At 40.2% G+C, this 14,405-nt stretch overlaps 1 protein-coding gene across 7 annotated transcripts in view; it reads left to right on the top strand.

The window, feature by feature from the left end:
- The window catches only part of arhgap32b (Rho GTPase activating protein 32b), a 99,647-nt gene that overhangs the window by 65,804 nt on the left and 19,438 nt on the right, over positions 1 to 14,405 (top strand). For 5 of the 7 annotated variants that reach the window (XM_034607406.1, XM_034607405.1, XM_034607407.1 and 2 more), the window contains 7 exons: positions 2,937 to 3,074; positions 4,349 to 4,441; positions 5,485 to 5,607; positions 5,967 to 6,044; positions 8,963 to 9,044; positions 10,651 to 10,701; positions 11,817 to 11,891. In XM_034607406.1, the coding sequence (XP_034463297.1) occupies positions 2,937 to 3,074; positions 4,349 to 4,441; positions 5,485 to 5,607; positions 5,967 to 6,044; positions 8,963 to 9,044; positions 10,651 to 10,701; positions 11,817 to 11,891 (640 nt within the window). The remainder of the gene's footprint in view (positions 1 to 2,936; positions 3,075 to 4,348; positions 4,442 to 5,484; positions 5,608 to 5,966; positions 6,045 to 8,962; positions 9,045 to 10,650; positions 10,702 to 11,816; positions 11,892 to 14,405) is intronic. The other 2 variants (XM_034607408.1, XM_034607409.1) reach the window with 2 other exon arrangements.

Below are 14,405 nucleotides of genomic sequence, written 5' to 3'. Positions count from 1 at the left end.
GAAGGGCTGAGTAAGCCACACATGTCCAATATCAAAGTATAGAAGCCCATGGCAGAATTTAATTTTTCAGTTGTTGAAACACTGCCGTTGTATTAGAGACATTAGAAGAAGAGTCTGTGGGGACAAAAATACAGATAATACCAGAGGAAAGTCCCAACAGAGAGGGTTGAGAAAGATTTCAGTGAGACTGTGTGTGTGCTGACAGAGGCCTAAGGCTTTTTTATAGACTGGATCTTTATCCACAAAGTTAAACCAAATCAATGAAATCAAGTTTGTTGTCATTATGCAGAATGAGAAAATGTGTCTGAGACCAAGATGCAAAACATTAAGCAGCGCACTACATATATATATATGAAACATTAATCAAGACACTATATGCATACTAACATTTTATATAACACACTTCCTGAGTCACACATCCCTATGATTTACCAGTTTTGGTTTAAATAAATGATTAAATTGTCTAGCACATAACAAATAAAATATGCTATAAACAAAATAGTAATATAATAAATTTGGAGTAACTGAGTATTCCAGCTGTCTTGAAAACTAAGGGTCCACATGTGCCATAAATTCAATGTAAAATAGTCGTAAACTGGTAAAAGTGTATTTGTCGCCAGAATATCAATAATGTATCGCTTGAGTCAGGATGATGATATTTAGCTGTATCGTCAGGATGATGATATTTAGCTGTCTCCATATTTTGTCCTACCCCTAGTGAATGAAAGTGTGAATGAAATGAATGAAAGTGTCCAGTATAGGCAACCAGAAATAAAATATGAGTTAATGAAGTCTTCATGTAGTTATACAGCCAGTCAGAGTGAGATGGATCAGCTATTAAGTATCCGGATAACCTGTGGGAGGAAGCTGTTAAAGAGTCCTGTGGTTTATGGCAGAGTATGGAATAATTTATATCAGTGTGTTTGAGGGGTCTCTGGAAATGTTCAAGGCCTTGTTAAGGCATCGGCTCTGGTGAAGTTCCTGTGCAGAAGGTAGGGAGATGGTCTTCTCCGCTCCTCTGATGACCTTCTATAGTGTCACTATTATTGCAGCTGGAGAACCTAGTGGTGCGACACGATATATCAGCACATGCTCAACTGTGCGTTGTGAGAATGTGAGAATGTTAGAGCAGCGTGATTTCTTGCCTCAGTGCTTCACAAATCTGCTGGGCCCATTTGACAATCAAAGTGTTTTTCAAGGCCCAGGTAACCCTGCGAGGTACCTCGATTTCTCATAAATGAAAGGGTACTTCGCTTATGACTGAACCACCGTGGTTCACACCAATCAGCGTCCTATTAAGAAGGAACTACTGGCAGCTATGGCTGTATCATAGGTGTGACGACAGTGAAAAATCACTGTTATACCTCTTTTGCACCAAAATTAGCAGGTATATACAGTTTTTTTAAATGTAGGTAAACCCGCTTAAAATGGCCAGTAGAGGAGTTGTCTTTCTGTTTTTTCCCCCCGGTGTGTCATATTAGATGCTCTCTTATCTTGCTGTCTTGCCAAATTAGAGCGTTAATCTATTGTCATGTTTCCATCACTGCTGATCAGAGCCGGAGCAGTTTTAAACCTGTCTACTGCAGTCATTTGATGTGGGAGTGAATGATGATTGAATTTAGTCCCATTGCAGACAGAAGCCAGATGTTAGTGTTTTTTTTACCTGTGGCTTTATTAGTTAAGAACAATGGCACCTCCTAAGCAGGTTAGCATAGATACTGCTATAGCATCAGTTTCACCAGATCTGGAGAATTTTGCCTCATTGAACTGAGAGAAAAGAATGACAATGAAGCCTTTTCTCCATGGAAAAATGTCCCTCCACCCGACTGGCTCCAGCAACTGAGACAGTGTAAGGTTATGTGCCGGATGAGTTTGTTTGAGATCGGTACTCTAAACGTACTTGCTGCTCTCTATTCTCCACTGTGGAGCCACTGATCCTAAAGGATGTGTGCTTAAACGGAGATCTTCTGAAGTCGACGATCATCTCCTTAGTGTGGTTGACACTGATCATGAGACTATTGTCCAACCTATATTTTGTAAGATGTTTCATCTGTTCTACTGTGGTACCATGCACACATTGGTTAGCAGTAAATCAGGCTGAACAGTCGCATGTTAGCAGAGTAAACAGTGCTCAGCATGATGTGACAGAGCCTGAGTTTCTACTGCCAACACGAACTGACTGCGGTCTGTCAGTCAGGAAATCCAGAATCCAGCAACAGGTAGAGGCATTAAGGGCAAGCAGAGAAACTTTCTCCACTAGTCTCTGTGGGATAATAGTAGGCTATTGAAAGCCGAACTGAAAACTATGGACAGCATTCTAGCGTTGGTGGCTTTGTTGTCCAGGTGAGTGAGTGTTGTTTGCAGTGTGGAGGATAGTGTTTCGTCTGTAGATCACTTAGGGCTGTAAGCAAATTGGAATTAATCCGGTGGTATTGTTTCTTTGATTATTGGGTTAAAAAATGAAAGCATGTACAACTTTATGTAAATCAGCAATCAACAGGGGTGATTTGAAGAAAATCATTACTGATAACAAGCAGTCTGCTATGTTATTGTCGAACTGGCTGGTAGAAATGTCTTGTCCATGTAGCTTGACCCCAGTTATATCATCATTACAAATAAGGGAACAATCAGCATTTGAAGTAATTAATCGTGCAGAAAGTGAATTTTGGAACCCTTCAGGGCAGCAGAAACAAGCTGTAAACACATTAGACTTTAAAGTTGATGTGGTGAACCTTTAAAGATTTGTGTGATTTAATATTTCTAGGCATCTGCAGATTGCACATTAGACAACATAGACACTTACTGACAAACCATAAACAATCAGTTTAGCTATAGTTGAATGAAAACATTGCTCACATTCAGCTCTTTAATCGACCAGTGTGTTCGGTCTTTGTCTCCTCACTGGTTAAGCTCACTTTTTTGTTGTTGTTGTGAAGGGTCGAAGCTGGATTGTGAAGCGCAGCTATGAGGATTTCCGTGTCCTTGACAAGCATCTACATCTCTGCATCTATGACCGACGCTTTTCACAGCTGCCTGAGCTGCCTCGATTGGACAGTCTGACTGATCAGTCAGAGGTAAGCACTGAAAACACACACACACACACACACACACACACACACACACACACACACACACACACACACACACACACACACACACACACACACACACACACGTTAAATGCAAACTGAAGCTTCCAGGCCTTTGAGCGAAATCCAATACAAAACTTGAATAGATATGAAACTTTAACAGACCTAACATTTTAACTTGATATAAACCCTGACCACATAGGCTTGTTCAAAGATGTTTAGTATTCAGTATTATTGTTTTTTTTAGGTTTGGGTAACCTTGCTTTGCTTAAATCTCACTCAGTGTGATCAACAGGGCTTATTTCTCAGGAATGCACCATTTGATATTTTGCCAGTTTTTTTTCCTTTTCAGTCTGCCAGTGAAAGGTTTTCTGAGCCAGGTGAAACCTCAGATTGAGGTGCAAACAAGAATGCAGAGCTATCTAATCTCATCTAACTGGTAAAACCAGTTCATTACTGAGGGATTGTGTGTGTGTGTGTGCTCTTGTACAACTATCTTTATGAGGACCAGTTGGGGTTTACAACCTACAAAGTGAGGACATTTTGGGAAAGTGAGGACCTTTTGGCCGGTCCTCACTTTGTGACCCCCTTTAATGGACTGTTTGGGGGTTAAGACTTTGTTTTAGGGTTAGGGTTAGAATTAGGTTTAGTTAAGGGTTAGGCATTTAGTTTGGATGTTTAGGGTTAGGGTGGGGGGCTAGGGAATGCATTATGCCAATGAGTGTCCTCACTAAGATAGCTGTACAAACTGCCCATAGTTCAAAATTTTACTTTCACCAGTACCTGCATTTATATGCTTCACTGTTCGATCTACATTTTGGATTAGACATTTTATTGAAAGTGACGCAACCTCAGATTTAGACAAAAACATCTACTGCTCAGTAACGCTTCAGTGTCAGCATTCGCTTAAATTTGCAGTTGTATGGCACCAAAACCTGTAAAACTAAATTTCCCTTGTAATGTGTCCTCACCACAAACATCATTTCTAGTGGTTTACTGCCATGTAACACTCTTAAGCTGCCTAATTATCTGCACTTATCCCCAAACAAACTCATAAAAGAAGGAACAAGAGACCTTTATCCGGAACTACTACCAAATCTTGAATTGAAACAACAGCATAGTTTATTTACAGTGCATAAGTAGTGGATGGTAAAGGTACTAAATGGTTGATATAATAATACTATAATAATAGATACTAAATCTTAAGTCAGTGTAATGACTTACTGGCGTGTATGTGTGTGTGTTTTGTTCCACGTTAGTCAGTTTCCCAGATGTTGTTAGCGTACCTCTCCCGGCTCTCAGCCATTGCTGACAACAAGATCAACTGTGGGCCTGCCCTCACATGGATGGAGGTAAGGCTGCATGTCCTCTCGGTTTGAGGAGTACACTTACTCTGAAGATGCTTTATTGGGGGGATCTGAAGGCCTGTTTGTCTGTAGTATCACTTAGAATAGTTTTACCATACAGACATTAAAAAAAAAATACTCATGTGTGCAAAAGAAATAACAGTGTAGTCTTCTCTCGTGAACTGCTGGTGAATATTCTCTGCAGAGTTACGCATCAAAGAGAAATGTCAGAAAAAGCCTGACGGCATATTGCAAACTGCAAAACTTGAAAACAAAGACTAGGGGCCATACAGTTGTTCTACTTTACTACAAATTAATATCAGTTTCTGTGAGTTACAGGTTACCTAGAAGTGTTGCACAATAATACTATAGTGATACTCTAGAATTAACAGAAGCCTATAGTAGATAATGTCACTATTTCTGCGCCATATCAACTTTTAATTCATTATTGTTGCAAAAAGACCTAAAGAAGCTGATGGGAAAGAATTCTGCTGAATTTACTATTTTTTCATGATGTGACCAAAGAAATCCTGCAGGTGCTCCATTCATCACGTTTGTTTTCCAATTTGGACACATTTTTAGACCATTTTGAATCCACCGTGCAAACATGGCACCAACCCACTTTGATTAACTGACCACAGCACACATGTTTATACAAAGTCTTACATCATTCAGTAGTTCAACAATGATGTGATTTGTGTGTGTGTGAGTCATCCTGAGCCGTGTTTATCTGTGTCTTGTATAACAGGATAAACACAGGTTGACTTTGTGTTTATGACCTGGTGTCATTCATATATTAATTTAACCGCACTTAAAACAACCACAGAAATGACTGTTTAGTTTATACTCATAATATACTAATATATATCTTACAGCCTCAATAAAACCAGAATATCATGTACATTATTCACCAACATTGCCTTTTAATTGCAGGATGATTATGCAAATTCATTCTCTTGTCACTGTTCTGTATTTAGTTTTACCTTGATCATAACGGGCCAGTCTGCCACTGTTGTAATGACTTGTGATTCCTGTGTGTGTACGACAAGGTTGACAATAAGGGGAATCATCTGTTGGTCCATGAAGAGTCGTCCATCAACGTGCCAGCTATTGCTGCCGCCCACGTCATCAAGCGCTACATCGCTCAGGCCTCAGACGAGCTGTCCTTCGAGGTGACAATATCAACATGCTCTCCCTCTGGATATTCTGAGGGTCCATTAGGATTCCTCACATGTATTTCCTCATCTGTTGCTTGCTGCATAAAGTGTTTTTATCATTGAACTTGACAAGACAATAAGACACAACAGGATAAAAAGAACAGAAGGGGCAATAAATCTGTCTTTTGTGGTACAAATGTTCACAAGTTGTATAGGTAGAAGTTTTTTAATCATTGTCTGGACAAATCCCATTGCTCCCAACAGTACTGACTGAATTCATGCTCTTTTTTAACAAGCACTGATGTTTTCTATCACAAGAAATAAAGAGACAATCTTTAATCTTCTATCTTTCCCCTCTCGGTTGTTCTCTGCAGGTTGGCGACATCGTGTCAGTTATTGACATGCCTCCTAAAGAAGACACCACATGGTGGAGGGGCAAGCATGGCTTTCAGGTATGCAGCTCACAAAACCCCTCTGCAGTTTGGTGGGAGAAACGCACATTTTCTCTCTCTCTCTCTCTCTCTCTCTCTCCCTCCCTCCATCTTTTCCTCTGGCTGTAAACTTTTGATCAGGCTGTACTTGAGGTATTTCAAGGACTAGGAGAGAGCGCTGCTTTGTGAAGCGGTTTTCAAAGGCTCTGAGTTTGCTGAGAGTCTGAGCAAGATACAGATTCTCTTGTGCCGCTTTTGAGCAGATTACAGGGTGTGTGGCTCCCACTGTAATGCTGGAACAATTCATATTCCTACACAGTCTTCAGTACCATACTGTAACATTATGAAACAATCTCACCAAATTCTCAGTTTCTGCTCTCAATGCTGATGTTCTTGTTTCTGATATTTTCCATTTCACTCCTAACTGAAACAATGTAGAAAATTATAAATTCAAATTATGAATGATATAATTTAAATTGTTGGCATTCATTCTTTCATAGCATTTAAAAAAGCAAACTGAACTATTGCATGCACTGTCTACAGTATATTACAAGTAATTTTGAAACGGGTTAATAAAAATAGAGTAAAACAGTGTAAATATTCTATGTGTGTAGGCTTCACCAAAACCAATGTGTTCAAAAATAATATGGGCCAGATTTACTATGCGGGACAGAAAACAGCTCAGCATTAAAACAACACAGGGAGCTGCACTGTGTTGTTTAAGGTACCTGTGAGGCAATGAAATACAGAGCTGAAAGTCCAGTTGGGGAAACAGATTAATGCTTTTAAAGGCTTATCACATGCCAGAAGGTTTATAATATAGTCACAGAAAGGATTTTACAACTCTGGAAGGCTGCAACAATTTTATCCTCAATCCCAGCGATCATGAGGTAAACAATGGAAAAACTATGAGTCAGCGTTCAGCTTTTAACTGTGTGACCACTTTTCTTTTTGTCTTGTTGTTTTCTGGAGTCCTCTGCATTGACACCCCTGCTGCAACACCAGACCCTTCAAATTAATGAGAGGATCAAATGTTTTCACAGAGATAATGCACAATATCTGACTAATGTGAGAGCGAATGTTGATGAGATGTTGTGGTTTGTGTGCATTCAAGGAAAGTTGAACATTTTCTTAAAACAGTTCTTGCCTGCCCACATTGGACAGTAAAATAGTTTTTGCTGGTTGTAATCATCCTCCCATTCATACAACAAAATCCTTTGCAAAAAACATTCCCAGTTTATATGATATACCATGTTAGTCAGTCAAATCAAAATGATATAGTCCAAAATAACTGCATTTTAAGTACATAAATTCATCACGTTTTATTATCCTTCCACAGCAGCTCAACAAAGAAATACTGTCAGAGGACAGTACTGTCAAGCCTCTGTCTTTTTGTTTCCTGTGAGTCCTAGTACATTTGTCAATGTAGTATTTTACTTTTAAGAGTGATATTTTATGACATATTAACAGTATCAGCTGGATTTGAACCAAAATAGACAAAGTTGATGTTTCCTACATAATCATTTCTTTCCTGAGCCCGATCTCAGACAAATCTCAGGCGTCCTGGGAGCTGACTGCATAATGAGCTACTCCCTCAATAAATTGGGAGCTAAATACATGTAGATCTGTGCCGCAAATTCAATTGAAACTGCAGTGCAAATTAGTGCTGCATAATTTTCTTTGTAAATCTGGCCCTGTGTGTTTTGAGCAGTTAAGTTTGAGCGTAAATATTAATGACTAATTGTGGTTAAACAACATACTGTTATTTGTAGCAAGACATTTTCATTCCAAAAACTTTACCATTACTGCAGATTCCCTCAGTCAGAATCTTTTTCAGTTCATCAACTGAAGCCAGGTTTTGTAGCTCATGTCTTGCTGATCCTCCTCTGACCTGCTGCCCTCTCTGCTCTTCTGTGTTTTGGCTCTGTTCCTATAGGAAGTCGTCCTACCATTCAGGCTCTCAGCCAGTGTAGCAGCCAGCAGGCATCAGTTATAATTCAGAAACAATGTCGGAGGCTGGAAAGGCTGTTATGCACTCATAAATATTGACTGTGTTGCCTGCAGCTTAGACATCTGACTCTTAAATCGGATCCACACTTTGTACATCAAGTTAAATGCAGACTGAAGCTCAAACAGGTTGTGTATTGGGGAACCAATCGATGAGGAGTTAATGCAGAGTGCAGTGACACAAAAAACCTGCTGTACCACCTCTCTCCAATAGGAGGTAGTCAGTCAGCGATGTCAGAGGTGTGTGTGTCAGTATCACTATGTTGTACAATAAAGACTTTAATCTTAAGCCTTTAAAGGCAAAACAGGCTGTATCAAAGTTATTTTCACAACAGGAGCAGGAACACAGATTTTTATGGACTGTAAATGTAATTTTAAGACTTTATCGTCATCTCTACCAAGTACAAATTAATAATTGTGACGAGTTGTTTTTGTTTTTTGCCATGGTATCGAATTGTATATCGAGAATCGTGGAAATTTCATTGTTTTGTTATCAACTACTATATTTTTGGTATTGTGACATCCCTAATAATGACGATGACTAAACCAACTGCAAAAATAGCATTTCGCCAAAGCAAAGAGACAGAATACATCAAAGTTTTAGGAATCATATGTGAAATAATAATAAAATGGTTCATACAAATAAGATTGTCTGGAAGTGTTACAGCAGAGCAGGCCCTGTCTGTGGTCCTTTTTGGTCCAGTATTAGAGGAGGAACCACACACACACACATGCGCCAGTCATTCTCCTGGATGAGTAAATTTCCAAAACAAGTCCTTCCGCCTCTGCGTCTAAAATCACATGACTAATGTGATGTGTGCAGCTCAGTGTAGATACTATGTCTTCTGTTTCCCACTCTTCATTTTATTATCTAAATCCGATTGTACTTCCTCCCACCTCACACGCCTGTCTCACTGCTGCTCTCTGTCCAGGTTGGCTTCTTTCCCAGCGAGTGTGTGGAGCTCATAAATGATAAGGTGCCGCAGTCCATGACCAACTCGGTGCCAAAACCAGGTACTTGTCCTCCTATTAACCCATTCACAGGAAATGTGTTGGAAGGAAGTCTTTAATGACTCACTGATATGGCTGTGTGTTTGTGTTTTTTGTTTTTTTTATATATCCAAACCCCTAGTTCAATACACAGAGCCCTGTTAAAGATCTCCATCCTTTTTAGACCTGAATTAAGATGATTAGCAGTGTAAAGATATCATCAATTCAATGTATGAGCATGTTACAGTGAAAGAAAACCCATAATTCTAACACACCAGCCCCTGAAATGACCCAGTAATCATGCTATATTGACTCAGCACTATGCAAATCCACCTCAAATAACTGTGCTAATCTAATCTAGTGCTGTCCAGTGCAAACGGATGAGCTCTTTAGCACGCTCCCTTGAGTGTAAAACACAAATGTACAACATATAAACCCTCATGCAATCTAACAGAGCACTTAACAACATTTGGCTGTGGTGCAGACTCGAGCTAAACTTGAACTTCTCCCTCACTCACTGTTGCTGCCATTGAAATTAGCAGCGCACATCATGTTGCTATGGCCCTTTTGATCAAACCTCAATGTCTTGTAAAAATCCACGCCACATCGTCCAATCCAGAGACCGATTGAACCAACATGACTCACTGTCACAACCCTCTGACTTTGGGGGGAGCCGCATGAACCAGTGAAATGAATTCACCAGTGAAATGCTTCCAGGATCTGGATAAGGAGATGACACAAGCTCTACAATTATGGGGGAGGGGGGGTATCATTATACGCGCAGGGTTACGGGTGCTTTTGGACGCCCATATTATCTGCCGTGCCAGTCAAGTTTCAACCCCAAGTTTTTAAGCCTTCAGACTGTGTGACTGATCAGAAATGCATCTTGCGGCGTAGAGTTAACTGTTGCAGTACACGCACAATGCACTCCACTGTCCAAGGCTTTACTTAATCTGCCTCACCACCCTCCATCCGCCCCTGCAATGTTGCTGTCTTTTTGTTTGATTTTTGCATGTTTTTGTTTGGCAATCATTCATTTTGTAAATACAGAGTGTACAACAAGTAAATATCCCATACATTTTCTGAAAAAAGAGATTTTGATTATCAGCAATAATATTGTAACCATCCAGTGAAGTCTTACCACAAACTACGTGATTGTGAGGCGCTGTTATTTGCTCCTTTTAGATGCCACAAGTTTGAATGACATCAACAAACATTATTTTATTTGTGATGTCAAGAAGAAATGCTACACTACCCACTACCCCTACTCAGATGTAATCTCTGATTACCATGGAAATATACAACTAAAAGTTAGATGTCATCATTATTCAGTTTTAATCAGCTGTATTCAATCCATTTATCAATTTACACAAATCAATGCTTATATTTCACATAGTGACAACCTAATTGCTGTCATCAGTCAGATTTACGTGATAGTAACATCCTGGTTTTCATTATCCGTGGCAGAATAAATAATAAGTGTCATGCTGTTTAAACCTGCCTGTGTCTGCTTGTGCTCCACTGCCTGAGTGCATCTCTAACACTGTTGTTGTTTCACTGCACAGGGATGTACAGTTGTGTTAGCATGTGTCTTGATTTGTTGCATTTGACTGTGACTCCTCTACCTCAGCCACCCCCTGCTCTGGCCTGCCGCCCGCTTCTTGGAGCCTCTTCCCCCCCTGTGCGTGTTGGTATACACTCTTCATCCACCACGCCCACTCACCCCCACCTCTACTCACGCACACACAAACACCTATCACATCTTTGTACATCGGAGTTTTGATGGTTATAATCCTTTTGATTTTAGTCCTGGAAACTGGTCATAACTGCTGTTAGTGTGGTTTTTTTACTGCAGGTCCCAGAATTTAGACGACAGCAAACAGTCATTGAGCACTTAATCTGTTATAAACTGAATAGCAGCTGTTTTATCTGTTTACAGTGCAGCCAAACAAAGTTGTGGTGTTTTAACAAAGAAGCACATTGATGATTGGCCATTTTCCATTGCACTATAAGCAACTGTCATCTAATTTCACGCTGGATACAGTTCAAGAAGAAGTAGTCCAACTTCCTGAGCTGAGACACTGGATGTGTGCAGCCTGTTATTTGCTACATCTTACACCATTTCCCCCTCTGACATACTTAAAACAGGCCATAATGACCATTGTCCTGTTTCATAGATGGGTTTTTGATGAGCAGTCAGTGTTTGGTTTTTACTGCGACTGCTCTGCCACCCTGTGTTTGACATCTGAAAGCTTTAAATGTGAGCTAGTGGTTTGTAGGAAATGTCGGGTTAGCGGTAGCAGTTACTACTCACAGCTCTGATGGCATAAAGAATAAGTCAAGGAGATAAAATTAGAAACACAGGATTATATCCTCTATCATACCCTGTCAATCCCTCATACAGAGGCAATTTGAATTCCACAAGGGAATAACAGAGTGTGCTGCTAAGAATGTATACTACTATATTTAGAAGTAATTACAGAATGTAAATGTACTGAATGACTATTGAAATGTAGATCTTAGTCACAAAAATGGGGTTTTAAAATCCTAAGGATTATAACTTAAAACTTGTCTGATTTAAAAAGACTTGTTTTACTGATGACATTTTTATCTGTACATTGTCTCACAAAGCACTTAATGTGTTCAGCATCAAAGTATCATTTCTATGCAATGCCTCTGACCTCAGTCCCAAAGTGCACAGTTGCTTTTTTCTAACTTAAAGTGCTTCTCTCCTTCTGCTGATTCTCTCATGTCTCCATGTCATCCATCCATTCATCTGTCTGTTGGTCCATGCAGACTTGGAGATGGAGAGTGTAATACAGGACAATGCATGGGTGGCCGACCCGCTAAACCACTACAGCATAAGTTCAGGTAGACAAAAGCCCCCTACGTGTGTTGTACCACCACCCCCTAACCAAAAACTAACTCCACCACCCGAGTGATGTATGTGCACTGTGTGACTCTAATATGACTAGTGTAACTAGTGTTTATAGCTTTACTCCTCTCGCAAATATCTTTTTTCTATTATATAAAGAGAACCTCTCACAAAGCAAATAAATTGCCTGTGACCTTTAACACACTTGTACACATTATCTCTACAATCCGCTGGTGATCCAGTAAACCTTGAAGTCTGCAAATTATGTTATGTGGTAATAATAGAGCATGTATGACACGCTATGAGAAAAGGTCTTTGTCATGTCTCTGTGTATGTGTGTGTCTGTGTGTGTTTGTATGTGTATGTGTTTCCTTCACTTGAATTGCTGTAAAATGTCTGATGCAAATGATGGTGATGGTTTCCTTTAAATGTCTTCAGCAAGTCGACATTTAGATTATTTTTATCACACTGCTGTATAATGGCGATGTTTCAGATTTGTCAAACTCAATGTCCCTGAGTCCATTTTGTATGACATCTTTGTGTAAAACAACTATATGAAAAAAACTATATGAAAAAGGTGTTTTGGGATTGTTGGGGGGCGTAGTGCTTTTTCAAAGCTTGCTTTCAAAACAGCAAGCATATCCCTTCAGCCCCCTGTTCTGTTTCTTGTTGTGGCCCCTCAAGGTGGATGCAAATGAGTTCAGGGGTGAGCCAGGTTACTACAGCATTTCTCAAAGCAGCTGAATGTACCCTGTGTCTGGACGAGGGCCAGCTGTGTTTGTGTGTGTCTGTTTGGTTGAAGCCGAAAAGGCCACGGCGGGGGTACCGCTGTGCTAGGTCTCGACCGGCCTTGATTTATTTAATCCTTTTACAATGAGGGGGGCCTGTAAACCCATCCATTGAGCGTTAAGCTTTGTCCTGCAACAGTAAGAATCTCTGTCTCCCTCTCCATGGTGACTGAGAGAGCACATTCCTGCAGTGAGCCACACAGCATTGGAAAAATATTCTTGCTCTGCACAGATCCACTCTGCTCACCACTAACCTTTGCTGCTTCCTAGTAAAACCATGGAAATTGTGAACATGCTGGAGTGCTCCTGCTAAAGAAAGCAGGAGTGATCAGGCCTTCGATCCACGTTCTTGTGTTGTCTTGGGAACAGAGTACACTCTCTGCACAGTAAAAATACTCTGGTCAACATCAATTTGGAAAATAATTAGCTTTGGGTAAAAAAACGTCAGTTAGACTTCTTTCCTCTTCAGACGGCCCAGTCGACCTACCAGATACTGACCCAGATGTAATGCCCCCCCACTCCCCTCCTTGGTGCAGGCCTTCGTCATGTCTGCAGACCAGAGATTTGGGCAGCTGTGAGCATATATGAGCCAAGACAGCTGGTTATGTGAAGGAGAGGGGAAGGGAAATGTGGAGAGAATGTGTGAGACAGAGTAGGATTTGTCCTCCTGTTCCCGAGGATCTCCAGTCATTTCCTGGTGCTGTGAAACTATGCAAAGTCCCTTGTGTAACGTGTTGCTCTTGAGCTTCAATAAGAGACTGTTGTTGTAGATTGCACTTGTATTTGGGGCTGCGTTTACCTACCTGCTAACCACTGTGTTATAAACTGAGTTGATATGTAAAGCACAAAGGTAACGTTTACACCTTTGCTCCCTTCAGAGGCCTTTCCGCAGTGGCCTCTTTATTGTAATCCATTCCTTTTGTGTGTCTTGATTATATATGATTAACATATATATATATATATATGTTTTATTGTACAGCTTCCAGCCGTTTAACCAGCAGGAGGGAATTCAAGGCTCTGCTCCTGTACATTGAACTTTTCATGCAGCTGTCGAATACACTTTCTCATTCATTCCACGTCCCAGGAGTCGAATAGATCATTTAGATCCATGCAAAACAGCAGCAGTATGATAACTTCATCCAACATGAAGCTGCCTCTCATGCTCTTACATGTTATATGACATCAGGGCTGGAGTTCACTCCTTCCTCATTAGGTGACTAGTCTTTTTGTCCCAAAGGTGACGTCAACCTCCTGCTTTAGTCTGTACTGTGTCACTGACAACCACAGTTCTAACATCATCCAATTTAAAGACATTTGCCAAAGTAATTAAAAACAACACTGAATATGGTATATATATATATATACAAATGTATTTAAAGTAAGAGAACTCCTCTCACACAGTATCTTGTTTACTCAGCCCCATGCCGTCTATTACAGCTCCTCGTGATTATTTCAGGGACTCAATGGTAACACTGTAGGTTTCACTCTGTACTTTTCACCTTTTATGATTTCAGCTTGCTTCTTGGTCTTGTATCAAGAGTCTTTTTAAGTAAAAGGCATATTATTATCTGTAAAACTTAAAAGTATAAAAAGGGAGAAGACCTGCAGAACAGTGGTCCATATGACTGACATGATGTGACAGTAGTGTGTAAGCAACATTTCACTGATTTTACTATTTCGTATACACTGAGGAAGTTTAGTCCAGTGGATTTTTTGGGGAAC

Source organism: Hippoglossus hippoglossus, chromosome 14, assembly GCF_009819705.1.
Source record: "Hippoglossus hippoglossus isolate fHipHip1 chromosome 14, fHipHip1.pri, whole genome shotgun sequence".
Taxonomy (NCBI): Eukaryota; Metazoa; Chordata; class Actinopteri; order Pleuronectiformes; family Pleuronectidae; genus Hippoglossus; species Hippoglossus hippoglossus.
Note: the sequence above shows the minus strand (reverse complement) of the source record. Positions and strands in the feature narration are given on the sequence as shown.